Source organism: Sciurus vulgaris (assembly GCF_902686455.1).
Source record: "Sciurus vulgaris genome assembly, chromosome: 14".
Taxonomy (NCBI): domain Eukaryota; kingdom Metazoa; phylum Chordata; class Mammalia; order Rodentia; family Sciuridae; genus Sciurus; species Sciurus vulgaris.
In genome coordinates, this window is record NC_136475.1 from 46,406,332 (window position 1) to 46,424,474 (window position 18,143).

Below are 18,143 nucleotides of genomic sequence, written 5' to 3' on the forward strand. Positions count from 1 at the left end.
AACACGAGGTTTTTAAAACATAGAAAGGACAATTATAATTTTTAAACTGTAAGAAAATGCAAATAATAATAGATTTTTAAATGAATGTTTATAATAGCATTTCAAGAAAATAAAACTTCATTGGAATGTATAAAATTCTGTGGAATACTGCATTTTGTTTTAAAATCTTACCTGTTTTGGAAACTGAATCCTGACCAACTGGAGTCTCCTGAAAATCTCCCTGTGTGTCAAGAAGTGAGGTTTTGATATATGTAGCTAAAGTTTCAACAGGACTCTCTCCAGCAGCCATTAAGGGATAATACTGGTTGTCAACAGGTGAGCTTCCACTGCTCTTCAGTTCATCAAACCTTTTTGCACACTGTCATGATATAAAATGAAAGAAATAAAACTTTAAAAGATATTTTATTGCCCACTATTTGAAGATATTTTCCTACAATCATTTTTTTGTAAGTGAATATTAATCTGTTGGTGACATCTACAAAGTTTACATGTTTCAATACACAAAGGCCTCTGACTTTTTTCTCTTTTAAAATTCAGGGTAGAATTTTTTTTTAATACGCATTAACCCAAAGGCAAAAAATGTTGACATTCATGTGAAAAAATGAAAACTATCTTTATTCACCATATTTCTTTTGATATGCATCTATTATCAGTTGAAAATATTAACAATTTAAATACCTGCCTTTTATTCTTACATTAACTGAGTTTCTACTAGGAATAAGACCAAATTCTAACCTTCAATGGAAAGCAAATCAAAGAGTATCTGATTTGTGACACTAGATTTTTTTTAGTACTATGAGAAGTTTTTTAATGACAGTGAGTTTTATCTTGAATGAAACATTTTGTAGCAACACTTCTTGGCCACCTACTGGGCACAGTTTGCTCTAGAATATTTTACTTAACCCATTAGTTGTTCATGAAATCAGTTTAGAAGGTCCACGTTAGCATTTTGGGAAAAAAAATACAAGAGTACAATAGATTAGAAAATATCAAGAGTGCATTAAGCATAGTAAGGCTAAGTAGTCCTTCATGAAAATGTTGTTTATATGTGTTTACTAGGTCACAAATATAAAATGCCTTCCTTACTGTAGGTCTTCGTCAAACACTGTTATAGCATCCATTTTTTTAAATCTCCATCAACATCAATGTGGATGGCAAGTTAGATAGCAGATCAAGTAATCTGGGGGGTGCAAAAGGAGAAAAATATATACTACATATATGTATATATATTAAATGAATAATGTGCATTAGCAATTAGGAAAGTGCAAATCATTCATTTATTATACAAGTATTTAACAAGTACCCACAAGATAACAAGCACTACTAGGTAATGACTGTTTACATGGTTACTTTTACTACAAAGAAATATCTACCCAAAGCTTAGTTCTTTGAAAAGTAAAGTTTTAAGAAAGACTTTTAAAGTGGGTGAATCTCATTAAAAGAGAAGGGGGAGACTAGTAGACTAGAGGAAGAGGACTAGGGTAAGGGAAGTGGGAAGGGAGAGGTGAAATACTGAGGAATGAAACTGACCAAAGTATATTGTGTACATATACAAATATGTAAAAACAAATTCCACTATTATGTATGGTTATAATAGACCAATTAAAATATTTTTTAAAAGCCTTGTAAGATTGAAATATCTTAAAAACAACATGTCTGTCTCTTTAAACAAAATCTTAAATTGAATAAAAATAATTATTATGATAAGTGAGAAGCAGAGAAAATATTTTATGTATGCAGACAAAAGAAGTAGAGATGTGCCGGGTGTGGTGGCGCATGCCTATAATCCCAGTGGCTCGGGAGGTTGAGGTAGGAGGATCACAAGTTTGAGGCCAGCCTTAGGAATTTAGTGACAACCTGTCTTAAAATTAAAAAAAAGGACTAGGCATGTGGCTCAGCTGTACAGTACCCCTGAGTTCATCCCTGGTTTAAAAAAAAAAAAAAAGTACAGATGAAGTCAGGGCAAAGAAATAAAACACATGCTATAACATCATTATAAAAATGTACAGGTACAAGTGTACATTTATAGGATCAAAAGAGAAATGGTTTAACTAAATTCATTTTTCTTAAAAAAATGAGATTATTCTTTGTAATACAGAGAAAGTGGTAGGTAAACTTTTCCCCCCTCAATTATAATGAAGAGCTTGTCTTCATATATTTAATTTTATTTTATATTTTGGTAGCTAAGCTTTTAAAACAGGGATTCTTTTGAAATCTTCAGGTAAAGTTTATAGTCATATTGGAAATGGAATGTAGATTTATCTTGTTTACCAAAGCTTACAGTCATTACTAACACTTAAGAAATTTACAAAGTCTTAATATTTGAAATTGATATAAGACTGCATAAAAAAGCATGTGAACTGTAAATAATTATATCATTAGATACTCTTTTGTGTTTAAGAAAAACTATGGGGGATCTGCATACAAAAGAATGAAGTTGGACCTCCTACTTCACACCATATTCAAAAATTAACTCAAGACAGATCAAAAGACAAATAAAAAAGTCAAAACTATAAAATGCTTAGAAGGAAACACAGTTATAAACATTTGTAACATTGGATAAGGTAGTGGTTTCTTAGATATGACACTAAAAGCAAGAGGAACAAATATTACCTAAACTGGATTACTGGATTTCATTAAAATTAAAAAGCTTTGTTTTTTTTGCGGTGCTGGGGATTGAGCCCAAGGCCTTGTGCTTGAGAGGCAAGCACTCTACCAACTGAGCTATATCCCCAGTACCTAAAAGTAAAAACTTTTAACTCAAGAAAATGAAAAGAAAATCCACAAGGCAGGAGAAAAATATTTCCAAGTCATATATCTGACAAGGGATTTGTATATAGAATATATAAAAAATTCTTACTAGCAAAAATTAAAAATTTAAAACAAGGTCAAAGGATCTAAACAGACATTTCTCCAAAGAATATGTGTAAATAGTTAATAAACACATGAAAAGATGCTCTACATTATTAGTAGTCAGGAAAATACAAATCAAAACCACCACACACGTTAGGATGGCTATAATCAAAGACAGATAATAAAAATGAAAAGATGCAGAGAAATTAGAAGTCTCATCTGTTTTTGGTGGGAATGTAAAATGATATAGGTACTTTAGAAAAACTAGATAAGACTATTTCAGCTAAGCTAAACACTTATCTAAAAAATTTTTAATAATTTATCCTTGTCAGGCGTGGTGGCACATGCCTGTAATCCCAGCAGCTCAGGAAGCTGACACAGAAGGATTGGGAGTTCAAAGTCAGCCTCAGGAACTGCGAGGAGCTAAGCAACTCAGTGAGACTCCATCTCTAAATAAAATACAAAATAGGGTTATGGTTGTGGCTCAGTGGGTGAATATCCCTGAGTTCATCTCCAGTGCCCCATTCCCCCTCCAAAATTTATCTTTTCTTTACTTTCAAAATATCAACACGTCATCTTTGAAATAGAAAAAAAAATTGTGATCCAGGAAATTAAGAGAATGTTCAAGAAAATTAAAAATAACAATTTTCTTGTCTAATAAATGCTAAAATAATACCAAAATTAAGTGAGTCAACATGAACATGTCAGTGGGTTATTAGATAAAGAGATCAATGATTAGAATAATAGATCTACAGAATTTCAAGCCAGTAATAAAGACTGAAATATTCAATGAACATTGGGACAATTAACTAGTCTTTAGGAAAACAGTTTAAACTCCAATGGAATCAAGATTTAAATGTGGGCTGGGACTGTGGCTCAGTAATAGAGCACTTACCTAAGCACGTGTGAGGTACTGGATTAGATCCTCAATACAACATAAAAATAAATAAATAAAATAAAGGTATTGTGTCCATCTACAACTAAAAATATTTTTTAAAAAAGATTTAAATACAAGAAACATAAAAGTAATCAGAAGGGGCTAGGGATCTAGCTTAGTTAGTACAGTGCTTGCCTACTATGTACAAGGCCTTGGGTTCAATCTCTAGCACCACCAAAAAAGGGAAAAATAATCAGTAGAACGGAAGGTGAACATGACAACAAAAGCAGACATTAAAATAAAAAGATTCAGATGTTAACTTTTTTTAAAAGTATATATCAGAATAACAATAACTTTATGGGCTGAAAACAAACAGTAAAATAAGACAGATCGTGGGTTAATACACTTACAATACAGAAAACTTATTAAGTTAATAACACAACAACAAACTCACAAATAGAAAAAAGACATGGAACAATAAAACATTAATCTTAGCTACTTGGGATGCCCAGGAAGATCATTTAAGTCCAGGAGTTTGTGGCCAGCTTGGGCAACAGATCAAGACCTCATTCCAAAACAAAACAAAACAGAACAAAACAAAACATCTTAAGAAAACATTTATTAAAATTCAAATTATACATTGAGAATGTATAAAATGAGAGTTTTGAAAACACACAAGAATAGTACTGAATAGAGAACGTGTAAGGATCAGGTAGTCAGATGTGTTGACTAGAATATAACATGAATGACTTTCTAGTGGGCAATGACAATATGTAATAAATGCCTTAAAAATGCATGTGCCTTCTGACCTAGAGATTTTGCTTTTGTGATAATCCCTAAGGAAAACAGAATAAGATATTTGTTACAGTAGTATCACAGTAGACCAAAATTGGAAAAAATAGCCTAAATATCCAACAAAAGGAACTGATTTGCTGGGCTTGGTGATGTATGCCTATAATCCTTGGAGGCTAAAGCAAGAGGATCCAAAGTTCGAGGTCAACCTTAGCAACTTAGTGAGATCCTGTATCAAAAAAATTAAAAAGGGCTAGAGGGAAGGCTCAGTGGTAAAGCACTTGCTTAGCTTGTACAAGGCCCTGGGTTCAATCCCTAGTATGGGGGAGGTGGGAGGAGGAAAAAAGGAGGGGTGGATGTTGGCTCACTAATTAGGATATGGCTCAAACAAAAGAACAATAGCCATTAAATGTTGCAGAAGTCTATTACTGGCATATAAAGATATTTACAATTTGGTTAGTGTTTTTCAAAAAGCAAGTTGTATGCCCACTTTAAGAATTCATACAGGTACAGAAAGAAATTGGGAAGAATATATATAGGTGTCTACAGCTTGCTTTAAGGTAAATTCAGGTTTTTCTGACTACAATTCTTATATTTTGTATGTTGCTTTTGGTGTATGTACTCATTTTCCATTGTGGTGCTGTGACTGAACTCAAAATTGTACCATCCAGCTAGGTATGTATTCTTTAGTGTTTCATTTAGGAATAAAAAATCATTTAAAATTTAGTAGTACTAAAAATACTGATTTACATTTATTTGAATTTTAGTTAAAAAAAATTCCTGAGTGAATTTAAAGACAGTAAATATTAGATGGAATGATAGAACTATTAATTTTCTTAGGTTTGTTAATGATACTGTGATTATGTAATAATGTCCTTATTCTAAGGAGATGTATGCCACAATCCATAGGGATGAAGTATCATGATGTCTAAAACATACTTTTGTAAGTTCTAGAAAAAATTATACAAAGAGATCAAGCAAATACCTAGAATTGCTGAGCCTATCTTAAGGAAATCAGAACAGTGTACTATTATTTGAACTTTTCTGAATGTGTGAAGGCATTCATTTTTATTTTAATTTTTAAATTTTTTTTTTGTAGATGGACACAGTACCTTAATTTTTATTTATTTATTTTTATGTGGTGCTGAGGATCAAACCCAGTACCTCACACATGCTAGGCGAGTGCTTTACCACTGAGTCACAACCCCAGCCCCTGTGTGAAGGTATTTATAATAAAAAGTTGGAATAACAGATGAATTCGAGTTTCTCTTGCTTCAAAACCTAATGTAAAAATCCAAAAGTTAATATATAAATTAGGAAGTGATGATATACATTAAAAAATAAATTCCCTCATGATTGCACAAAGACCTACACATAGCTGAGAACAAGTAATCTCTGTGGGGCTGGCTTTCTCAGTTGTAAGAGCATAGGACGAAACTTCATTCATTCACTGATTTGACACCTATATTGAGTGTGTTTGATAGGCCAGGCAGTGAGTAATATGCTTAAAATCTATTAGAGAAAATTATTGTCTTTTCTACTTGTATAATTCTATGTATTCCTTTTAGCAACAAAAGTTCTGAGGTGCTTTGCAAACTAGTGTTAATGAATGAGTTATAAAAATATATGTGTTCCCTCTAAGAATTTTTACATTTTAAGTTTAGATTTTGAGGATAACAATAAAATCATCTAGATTATCAAGATGACAGAATATTTCAGGGCCTATTTACTTTTCTGTTGACAATTAAATTGGTACCAAGAAATATTTTAACTGTGTGTGGTAAAAGGGGGAAAAAAGAAAAAGGTAGGGAAGGAACTTGGCATTGGAGAGATGCAAGTAAAGGCAAATAATGTCTTGATGTAACCTAAGGCTTCCTAGTAGGTTAAAGAGAAAAGTGGGTTAATATATAATTTTCATAGCTTGTATCTAGTCAATCATATAAATATGTACATACAGTATTTATATCTGCATATGCATATATAAAATGATTTAAATTTGCTCATTTTTTTCCTTTTTTATTTTTGGAGATATCTGGGGGAATGTTGTTTACCTCTTTGGGTGTTAATCCAGGTACAAGCCTTGCCACAGTTTCCCAGTTGATGGTCTGAGGGATTCCAATTAATGGATAAAGGATCATGTCCAATACCATTTGGTTGTTATTGTTCAGGAAATTGTTGTTTTCTGAATATCCACGACTCATCTTTTGGAACTAGGGATAGAGAGGACAAAGAGTTTTATTTATATCTGAAATTCGTATGTTTTCATAAAATTATAAATCAGTTATAATGCATTCCTAAAAATTATCTAGCTGTGTGTAGTAGTGCACACCTATAATCCCAGGTATTCAGAAGCCTGAGTCAAGAGGATCACAAGTTCGGGGTCGATCTGGGCATCTTGGTGAGACTGTCTCAAAATACAAAAATAAAAAGGGACTAGAGATGTAGGTTGGTGGAACAGCTCCCTTGGATTCAATTCCTAGTACCACAAAGCAAACAAAAAACCCAAAACCAAACAAATTAAAAAACAGCTACTATATAAAGGAAAAATAAAATTTACCTAAAATAAACCCAGAATATTCAGCCCAAATTTCTTCAAATGCAAAAACATCTGAATATTATGACTTTATAAATGGATATATAGGATGAGCAGATGGATAAATACGCAATAAAAAGCATAACAAAATATTAATGGTAGAATCTAGGTGGTGAATTTGTGTGTGTTTACAACAAAATTCTTTTAGACTCTGCTGTATATTCAAATTTTTTCACAATACACTGCTGGGAGAAAAATGGAATATGAAATTTATCTTCCTAAAAAATTCTGTACATATGCCTGAATTATACTCTAATTAGCAAACCACAGATAATAAAACTAAACTAAAAATCTCAAACACAGCAACAAGTTGTTTAATTAAGAATTATAATTTCATTCTATTCCTAAGCAATATTCCTTTATTTTTTCTGTGACTAAATATTCATTCTACAAAAGATGAAGGCTAAGTAATTGAATTTTTTTCTTATGTAATAAAAAGAAACTTAAAAGTTAATCTTACAATTTAGGCTAAGTATAATAGTCATTGTGCCCTGTGGTTATTAGTTAAAAATGGTAGAGATATTATATCAACAACTGTAATTAGTACTATGTTTACATGTTTGAAACAACTTTTTTTTGGAAAATTCTTCATCCTCTGTGTATTCCGAAGCAAAGTGACAACTGGCCTGGATAAGGTTTAATTCTTACGCACACACATATACACATACACTACCACTTGTATAAGTGGCCAATAACCCCCTCAAACATACTCACTCCTACAGAGTGGAGGCTTCCCAGGGTTCCTATCCATCTCTTTTCCATCATAACCTGTAGTTAACCCAGGAGACCTTGAAGAACATATCTAGTGCACTCTATCTAAATCAAGGGTGTCCAAGTCCTTCAGACAATAATATCACCAAGTATTCTCATGCTCTACAAGGCTTTCCACATGGATGTAATTCAACATTTAGTGAGCCCACCTCTGACATGAATTAGATATAAAAGTCTCTTCTATGACCATGCCATATGGTCCCTGTCCTCAAGGAGTTTATGCTTTGGCAATAGATCCTAGCAGAAAAGCATATTTTAAACATATTATTTTGTATAAGAACCAGCAGAGGGGAACCATGGAACAGGCAGAGGAGAAACACATTACAGCTGTTATCTACTATGAGCCCTGGAACTGTGCTAAGTCTTTTTCATGTTATTTTAATAAATCCTCATGCCTATAAAAGAGGTTTTTTCTAATTTTATAAGATTAGAAACAGGTTCAGAGTTTAGTGATTTGTACAAGGTCACAGAGCTTATAAGATGCATAGTAAGGACTCAACCTTAGGTAAAACTGACTCTCAAATCCATGTTCTTTCCAGTCTATATAAGAGGGAAGGCACTGGGTTGGAAATGATGATGTTTAGGATAAGGAGGTAAAGAAGCAAATTCATTTGAAGCTAATTATGTTTCAATTAAAGAACTTTGAAAGCTTTTAATTGTGAGGTGAATGAGGGGAAAGACTGTGGTTTTGGAAACAAAAAAAGCTACCCATTCAAACATTTTAAGAACTTTTTAATGTTAAAAGTGTTTAAGTCACTTATTTTATTCAAACATTTACTAAGGAGAGGGGCTCAGTGGTGAATGCTTGCAATCCTAGTAACTTGGGAGGCTAAGGCAGGAGAACTATAAGTTTGAGATCAGCCTGGGCAATTTAGTGAAAGCTTGTCTCAAAATTAAAAATAAAAAAGAGCTGGAGATGTAACTCAATGATAAAATAGTCCTGGGTTATGCCCAGTTTAAAAAAAAAATCAATAAATAAAATAAAAATACTACTAAGCCCCCATTAGGTGTCAGGCACCATATCTGAACTTGGATCATAAATTTACAGATGAAAATGACAAAGATCTATGGCTAGTCATACCTATGACTTAACTGACACTGGATTCTGGTTTGGAAATACAATCTCCGAATATCAGCTAAAATTTCTATGGGAAAATATAGCCTATTTTAGGATAGGCTATATTTTAGTACAAAGCAAAGCTCCATTAACAGACCAATACAGTGGAAAAAGCAGCATACAGAATAGTCTGAAGCTCTGAATTGAGTTCTAGCAGTAACACAATGCCAGTAAAAGTATGTCATTGAATCTTGTTGAACTGCAGCTCTAAAAATAGGTGATGAAAACACCTCTTGCGGTGTGGAGAGAATCAAAGGACTTGTTTTGTGAAAGAACTCTGAAGATAAAAGTACCTAACAAATGAGATGCAGCATACAATAACAGCACCTACTTCCTAGGATTGTGTTCACAGGTGTTGGACTTCCAATGTAACTATGACTAATACTGTGTATGACTAGTACTATGTAACTGGTATAAGATATCAGGTGGCAGACATCATAGCTATCCTATATCTATTTAAGTGAACATTAAAAAGAAACATGCAAAGAAAAAATATTAATCTTCCTACCAACCAGAGATGTACCTTATTGAAGGGCCAGTATCATGTAGTGATTATGAGTGTAGATTTTGGAGTCAAATTGTTCAAGTTTGCATCCTGGATCTACCATTCAAGATATTATCTGGTTCAGATAATTTCTGTACCTTAATTTCCACATCTCTAAAACAAAGAAGACAATAATAGCTAGCTCATATATACTTTTGATGGAAAGTACTACCTGGCACACAGTGAGGACTATATGTTTGTAATAGCAGGATTACTATTTCTGAGATCCTTGGATTAAACAGATTCATAAAGATTAATATGAGGGATAAAAGGAGAGACAGTAATATCCCAAATGAAGTAAATTGAGTTGTACATGTTTATTCAGCTTTACCACTTCTAGTAGTGCAACCTGGGGCTTCAACTGTCTTAGTTATGTGAAAAACAACAGCTACCTTTAGGATTATCCTGAGAAATAACACTGTGAAGCAGTAGCACACCATTTCGCATAAAAAATGTGTGAAGTGATTTACTGCTACCTTTATGTTCCCCCTTCCTACTTTGTCCACTATTAGCATAAAAATTTTCCAAGGATTAATAACTGAGTGTGACAATAAAAGTTAAATTACCCTACTACTAAATCCACTCCCATTTATAAAATATCAAATTTTTTTATACGTTTAAAGTAAGACATCATACCACAAATAGAAATTCTATGCAATAGTTTACACTATTTAAAGAGCATTCCCCACAGCTCCTCCCTTATTCCCATATCTTGGTTTATGTATATATTAGACTTAATCTACCACATAGAGGTCCATGACAAGCATCTAATTTTTTTCTTTTTTCAAACAGAAAAGGTTCTTGTAGACAGAGAATTTCCCCCGCTAGGCAGTGGCAAGACGGCAAGAGGGCCAGTGGGGCAGGTCCAAGGCCTTTGGTGTAACAGAGAGGGGAGGTAACAGAGTCACCCTGGACCTGAGAGAAGCCTAGAGCCGGATTTCCTGACCCTGACCACGAACGAGAACCGAGAGTCGGCTTTGCTCCTGAGAGAGAAAGTAAAATCACATCCCGCACCCAGGATCAGTGGGTCAAAGCCCTTCAAACCTCGGGCCTGGAGGCTCCCAGCGTGGCGTGTCCTCGGGGCAACCCCAGGACCCTCGAGATTCGGCCCCACCCGGTTTGGGCGCAGTCTCGGGGGTGGGGTGGGTGAAAGGCAGACAAAGGCGCCGGGCAGCGGGGCGAGGCGGGGACAGATGCGGGACAGAAACGGGGGCTCCCGAAGATGGGGCTGCGCGGGCGGGATTCGCTGCAGGGAAGGGAGCAGGCGGGTGGCGGGAGCCTGGTCCGCTGGCTGCGGGGTGCGCGGCGGGCAGCGCGTGAGGGCGTTCGGGTGCGTTTGGGCGAGCGAGGCTCCGGCCCAGCTCACCCTGCCGGGGTGGGAGCAGCAGCGGTGCCCGCTGGCGGCGAGCGGTACCGCCCTTCGCTCTACTTCCTGCTCCCGGCGGGCGCCTGAGCCCTTCGGGGTCTCGCTCACCTCCACAGGCCCGCAGCAACCCTCGCCGCGACTCTGTCACCTGCAGTGGCTGGTGCCGCCCGCGCTCGCGCCAAGAGGCCCCTACGACCCAGCCCGCAACCCGGACCGCGTCGCCCTCACGCACCGCCCCTGTCCGCTCGCAGGCTACCGCCCGGCACCACCACCGAAAAGTGGGGGGGAGCCCTGGGCCCAATGATGCTCGGCCAATCGTGGGCCAGCGCCGCGGCGGCGGAGCCAATGAGCGACGAGCTCCTGAGGGGCTGGAGGCGCGGCGGCGTCGGTGGCGGGCAGCTTTCTAGCCTTATCCTTCCCCCTCTGCATTTTGCCCCCCTGCTTGTCGCAGTGCAGCGTCCCCACCCTCCCAGCGTCTTGTCTCTTAGCAACCAGGTCCTCGGAGCTTCGTCTTAGGTGACCAAAACCTAGTCTAGAAGAAAGAGGGGTATTTGGGAGATAAAGGAACTCGAATTAAAAGAATGAGTGAAATGGTTTACGGTGCCGGTCATTTTGGTATATCTGCTTAGGTAACGCGGACACCGAGGGTATCCTGTGTGTAGCACAGCTCTGAATTATAAATTCGGTTTTCATACATTAATAGATTTGGCAAGGTTGTGTTACTATGGTGAATACCACTACTGGAAATCTAGTAAAATGTACAGGCTCAGTGTTATAGGGAAAATGCATTTGAAATGTGTCTGTTCTGTGAAGCCAAGTTGTTAGCCCAGAAAGGACGGAAAAAATAAAACCTTATCTAAATAAATACTGTACTGATATCTGATGATTAAATAGAGATTAAGTGAGTCACTGTACAGAATGTCAGTTTTCTTAAAATTGACCTGTGACTTTTTGAAAATCTTTTATTATTTTTCTTCCACAAATACATTAAAGTTAGACAAAGTTTGTACCACAGAGATACTAGGTTAAATGCTTAAAGAGAAACTACTTGTTATTTATTTCCTTTCTTCTTTCACATAGGTTGGTACTTAATTATGATGGTGTTAAACCATCAGGACAAGAACAATTCGTAATGGATTTTAGATATATGTATTGGGGAAAATGTCAACTGTGTTAACTTGAAAGGCCAATTAACAAGCTTATAGCTCTGAGGGAAGTGGTTCAGAGAAAGAATGTGTGTTGGCTGCCTCTTTTTGCAAAAGCAAGATTCAACTAAAAGAGATGTTAATTTAAGAATTAACCAGTTTACAAACAGATTGAAGAAAATAGAGCTTTCCTGCTGGAGCCCCTGTTGTCCATACACATACTATTTAGCATCTCTGAGTGGTCAGTTTGGATACTTAGTATCTGAAACATTTTCTCATCACTCATCCTTTCTAGGACAACATATTTACAGAATGACAGAGCTAGAAGGGATCCTTGAGAGATCAACTTCTTCAGTCTTTTCAGTTTAAAGCTTAAACGTGGTAAAGGTAAGCAGCTTATCCAAGATTAAATGTCTAACTCATTAGGTTCAGTTACCTTTGGCCAAAGGAGAATTTTGGCTTTATACAGATGTTTCTTCTTGGGAAATTTCATCTAAGGCTTCCACTCAATTCCCCTTCCTCTCCAACTGTAATCTTTTGTATGCATAAGATCATTTATGCCTCTATTGATTTTAGTACAATCTAAGTTGTTTAAATAAGGAGACCCCCGCAACACAGCGTCTGAAACAAAATAAAAGTTTATTTATTTCAAATTATAGTAGAGGTGGGTGATTCAGGATTGGTGAGACTGGTTTGTCATTTTTGACACAGTTTTCATCTCAGCATCTAAATGGTTAAGGAACTATTACTTCTACTTCCTCCTCTGCAGAAGGAATGCAGGGACAGGGCAAGAGAAATACATACCCCAATACTTTAAAAAAAATTATATATATATATATATATATATATATATATATATATATATATATATACATGTTTTAGTTGTCAATGGACCTTTATTTTATTTATTTATATGTGGTGCTGAGGATCGAACTCAGTGCCTCACACATGCTAGGCATGCACTCTTCCACTGAGCCACAACCCCAGCCCTAAAAAATTTTTTAATTGACAAAAATTGTACATATTTATGGTATACAACATACTGTTTTCAAATATATAACCATTGTAGAATGGCAAAAATCAAGCTAATGTGTATACTGACTCACATACTTATTTGTGCATTATTATTTACATATTTATTGTGAAGAATACTTAAAATATACTCTTAGCAATATTTAACTGCATAATATAGTTATTAACTATAGTTACCATGTTGTTCAATACCTAATTGAAATTTTGTATCCTTTGACTAACATCTCCCCAATTCTGCCACCACACCCAGCCCCTGGTAACTATCATTTTACTCTTTGCATTTGATTTTGGATTTCACTTATAAGATCATGCAGTATTTGTCTTTCTGTGCCTGCCTCATTTCACTTAGCTTAACGTTCTCCAGGTTCATCCATGTTGTCATAAATGACAGGATTTTCTTCTTTTTTATTTTTAAAATATTTTCTAGTTGTGGATGGACACAATTATTTATTTTTATGTGGTACTGAGGATGGAACCCATTGCCTCACACTTGCTAGGGGAGTGCTCTACCACTGAGCCACAACCCTAGCCCCAATTTTCTTTTTTAAAGACTGTATAGTTTTCCATCTTGTATCCATACCACATTTTCTTTATTCATCCATTGATGAACACTTGGGCTGATTCTTTATCTTGGCTACTGTGAATAATGCTGCAATGAACATGGGATTGAAGGCATCTCTTTGACATTGTTTTCGTTTGCTTGGGATATATACACAGTAGAGGGATTGCTGGATTGTATGATTGCTTTATTTTTAATATTTTGAGAAACCTCCATAAATTTCCATAGTGGATATACTAATTTACATTCCCACTAACAGTATGCAAGGGAACTTTTTTCTCTACATCCTTGCCAACAATTATTACCTTTGCTTTTTTGTGTTTTAATGGTATCCATTCTAATAGGTGTGAGGCAGCATCTCAACACACTTTTTTTTTGGTAGCAGGGATTGAACCCAGAGGTGCTTCACTACTGAGCTATGCTCCCACCACTTTTATTTTTTATTTTGAGACAGGGTCTTTCTAAATTACTGAGATGAGCCTTGAGTTTGCAATGCTTCTGCCTCAGCCTCCTGCATAGCTGAATTGTACCTTGTGCCATTGATTTGCATTTCCCTGATAATTAGATGTTGGGCATTTTTTCATATACTTGTATGCTTCAGTACTTTTAAGGGCATGATTCAGAAGTCATATCCATCATCACTTCCCCTTATATCCCACTAGAACTTAACTGTGAAGGAGGTGGCTAGAAAATGTAAGCTGTGAGCATCTGGGAGTTCTACTTATAAATTAGGAAGTGTGACTATTGGTAGTCAATTAGTTTCTACACCAATAATTCCATCTCAGGGATAAGCTACACAGACCTTGATTATTGACTCCAATAAATAAATTATTTTTAAAACTTTTTTTTTTTTTTTTTTTTTGGTGCTGGGGATTGAACCCAGGGCCTTGTGCTTGTGAGGCAAGCACTCTATCAAATGAACTGTATCCCCAGCCCCTTAAAACATTTTTAGCTATGGTAAAATGTGAAACTAAAAAGAAACTCCCATTTTGTATTGAAAAAAGCCCATTTTATATTCATAAATAAAAGGCAATAAAAATAAATGCAAATGCCTTTGGGACTCCAGCTATGAACAAACATGTCAGAGAACAAGACTTTATTTTTTTTCCCCTCCATACATAGCAAAAGGTTGTACAAAACCAAAAAGAATGTGGGAAAGTAAAAGAAAGGTATTTATATATTTCTTTCATTTGCATCAAGGTCTCTAAAAAATTAAAAGGTGTTATGTTGGGGACCATGTTTATTTCCCATGTGTTTCTGATGGTCATATTTGAGTGGGGAGTTTTTTTTACTACCCAAAAATGGAGGCCCCAATTTATAATACCACTTGAGATTCCAAGTGTTGAGAATACAAGTCCTCCATGGTGTCATCACGTGTGTGGTAGAAATGCCCAACATTGCAGAATCCTGACTTCTTATTGCATAACAGTATTTACCCCCTTGTCTTTTAGTACCTGTGCTGGAAAACAGAGAGAATCTCCCATTCTTTGATTAGAGTAGTACTCAAGAATGTTCCTGTTCCCAAAATGTATTTTTTCACTTGATCCCATTAGCAGGAGTCCTTAGTGTCCAATTCAAAACCACATATTGATAACATGGTTATTAACAAACGGCTAGTAACAAGTTAATATATACTGAGTCCTTACTATACGTCAGGTGCTCTGCCAAGTGCATGAAAAACAGAATTCTTTAGTCCTCTCAACAACTCAGTGAAGTAGTTATGATTTTTATGTTAATTTTGTAGATGAGAAAGTGAGGTTCAGAGGATAAGTTGTCTCAGAAAACTAACTAGGAATGCAGCAGAGCTGGAACTTAAACATAAGGTTTGACCCCACATTTAAAAATTTTGATCAGAAGTGAAATATTCCACCCTTGAAAATACACAGATTCCTCTAATTGGTATTCACAATAATTTTTATTAGTTTGGTAGGCATCTTACTTAATCTTCTCATCTTCCAGTCCTAGAAATGTATGAATTTGATCCATTTTCAGCTTATAGAATATTGTTTCAAGTGAAAAATGTGTTAACCATTCATATTAAGATTTTCATTTTGATTGTTTTTTAAGTTTGCATTTTAACATAAAAATGGAAAAACACATTTAATCATTTAATAAAGTGGTAGAGAAGTGGATTTTTCTAATTAATTATGAGTTTGGTTGCTATGTATCACACATGGTTGACTAATTTTCAAAGAGTTTCCAAGACTATTATTATAGATTACAAAATATACTCAAAACTACACATTATAAATGTATCTGCCTTTCCTCTCATGAGTCAGAAAGCATTTAATTATCTTCCTAGGTCTTAAAGCAGAAGTTTTCAAATGCTTATTTCAATTTAAGGCCCTGTGAAGATCTGTGGCAAAATGAGAAAAATAAATGAAATTGTCATGGCTGTTGGGTTTATTAAGTTTGCTAATACTTTTTTCATGGAATGATACCTTTTCTACTTTCTAGTATTAATATCCTTCATTCCTTATTTCTCCTCATATCTCCTTGAGAATATATTTCCTAGTTAATTTCAAACTAAGGATTTGTTTTTAGAAAGTAAATACCTTTAGTAGTTAAAAAACCCCGAGCATCCAAAGAAATATAACCACTAAATATTATTGATTTCTCAAAAGGTTAAATTTGTAACAATTGGCTATTAGAGTCTGGAAATTGGAGGGAACCTCTACTTCTGGTAGAGGACTATATGTGAGACTCTCTTGGTTAACAAGACAGAGCTGGGCTGAGACATATGCATTCAAGCACCGTTGATCGCCGAGGTAGTCCAGGAGAGGGGCAAAAACCAATCAGAACTGATGAGCTGGAAAACTAGGCAGATGGAGGAATGTGGGTTCCTTGAGGGTAGACACCCTTACAAGCAGCCTAGCTGTCAGTACACACAGGTTTAGGCTAGCAAATAAAGTGGGGGGAACGTGATCCTGGCTTCCCACTCTTATGTAAGCTCTCCAAGGGAGGCCTAACATGGTTCCAAAATGGTGATACTCCCATACTATTTACCAGTGAGGACAGTAGCAAATCCTCTATGGAGTCAAGCATTTCCCAGTATTGGCTTGCAGAATTCACATATATTAGCAAGCAAAGAACTCTAAATATCACTATATATGTGAAGAGGCCAGATACTGAGAGCCAGCCAAAATAACAAACATTTTACTCTCAAGGATTTGCAGATATTGGAACTCTTGGAGACAAAACATGGTGTGCTTAAATAAAGGGTGCAATAAAGTAACCGGAATGAACAGGAGATTAAAAAGACTAATTCTAGATAAAACATAATCATTGAAATATATAATTATTAAAATTTAAAATATGGGTATTAAAATGTAATTATGGGAAATTTAAAAAAACCTCAGTGAATGAATTCAATGAATAGACACAGCTCAGTGAACAGGCAAATATACATTAAATAAGTACTCAGAATGGAACACAAAGAGATGAAAATTAAGAAAGAGACTGGGAAGACAGAATGAGGTCTAATATAGGTCTAATTTTGGGGGGGGGGGCACTGGGATTGAACTCAGGAGCACTTAACCACTGAGCCACATTCCCAGCCCTGTTTTGTATTTTATTTATAGAGACAGGGTTTCACTGAGTTGCTTAGCACCTAGCTATTGCTGAGGTTGGCTTTGAACTCTTGATCCTCCTGCCTCAGCCTCCTCAGCCGCTGGGATTACAGGCGTGCCACCACACCCGGCCTAATATAGGTCTAATTTTAAGTTTTCAAAAGAACATACAGAATGAATATAATGGTTGTGAAGTTTCCTGAATTTATTAGAAAGATGAATCTAAAAATTTGCAGATCTTGGAAGCAAATGCATTAGAAACAGAATAGGTAAAATGAAATCGCTGGAGGCAAAGTATCAATTCTAATTAGTCCGTCTAAAAGGAATGCTTTCAAATTCACAATAGCCAGGTTAGGGTTACTGAACCAGCTTAGGTGTCCTGTCAGCAGATGACTGGATAAAGAAAATGTGGTAAATAGATAAAATGAAGTTTTACTCAGCTAAAAAGAAGAGTGAAATTATGTCATTTGCAGGAAAATGGATGGAACTGGAAAAATCAGGTTAAGTGAAAGAAGCCAGTCTCAGAAAGTCGAGTCTGTTTTCTCTTATATGTGGAAGCTAGAGAGAAAAAAGGAAAGAAACCAAAAAAACCAAAAAAAGTGGAGGAGAATGGATTTCATAAAAATAGAAGAAAAACCAGCAAAGTAGAGGAATAAGGTTAGTGGGAGGGCGGAAAGGAGGAAAAGGTGCAGGACTGGGATATAATTGACCAAATTATGTTATGTGCAGGGATGAACATATCAAAATGAATCCTGCTATTATGTATAATTATAATGTACCAATAAGAAATAAAAAAATAAAGGGAATGTTCCCTATATGACTTTGCCTTTTTTCCATGGGGCTTATTTTCAAACTGAAGCCTACCTATTCACTTTTTTTTTTTTTTTTTTTTTTTTTTTCTTTTTGTGGTGCTGGAGATTGAACC

At 35.7% G+C, this 18,143-nt stretch overlaps 1 protein-coding gene across 6 annotated transcripts in view; it reads right to left on the minus strand.

The window, feature by feature from the left end:
- The window catches only part of SANBR (SANT and BTB domain regulator of CSR), a 72,727-nt gene that overhangs the window by 39,066 nt on the left and 15,518 nt on the right, over positions 1-18,143 (minus strand). Inside the window, exons 1-3 of one of the 6 annotated variants that reach the window (XM_079109703.1) lie at positions 11,022-11,299; positions 6,574-6,732; positions 172-358 (exon numbers count right to left, since the gene is read on the minus strand). In XM_079109703.1, the coding sequence (XP_078965829.1) occupies positions 172-358; positions 6,574-6,723 (337 nt within the window). In that variant the 5' untranslated portion in view covers positions 6,724-6,732; positions 11,022-11,299. Of the gene's footprint in view, positions 1-171; positions 359-1,086; positions 1,181-6,573; positions 6,733-9,526; positions 10,519-10,591; positions 10,895-11,021; positions 11,300-18,143 lie in introns of those variants that run through there. The other 5 variants (XM_079109707.1, XM_079109705.1, XM_079109706.1 and 2 more) reach the window with 5 other exon arrangements.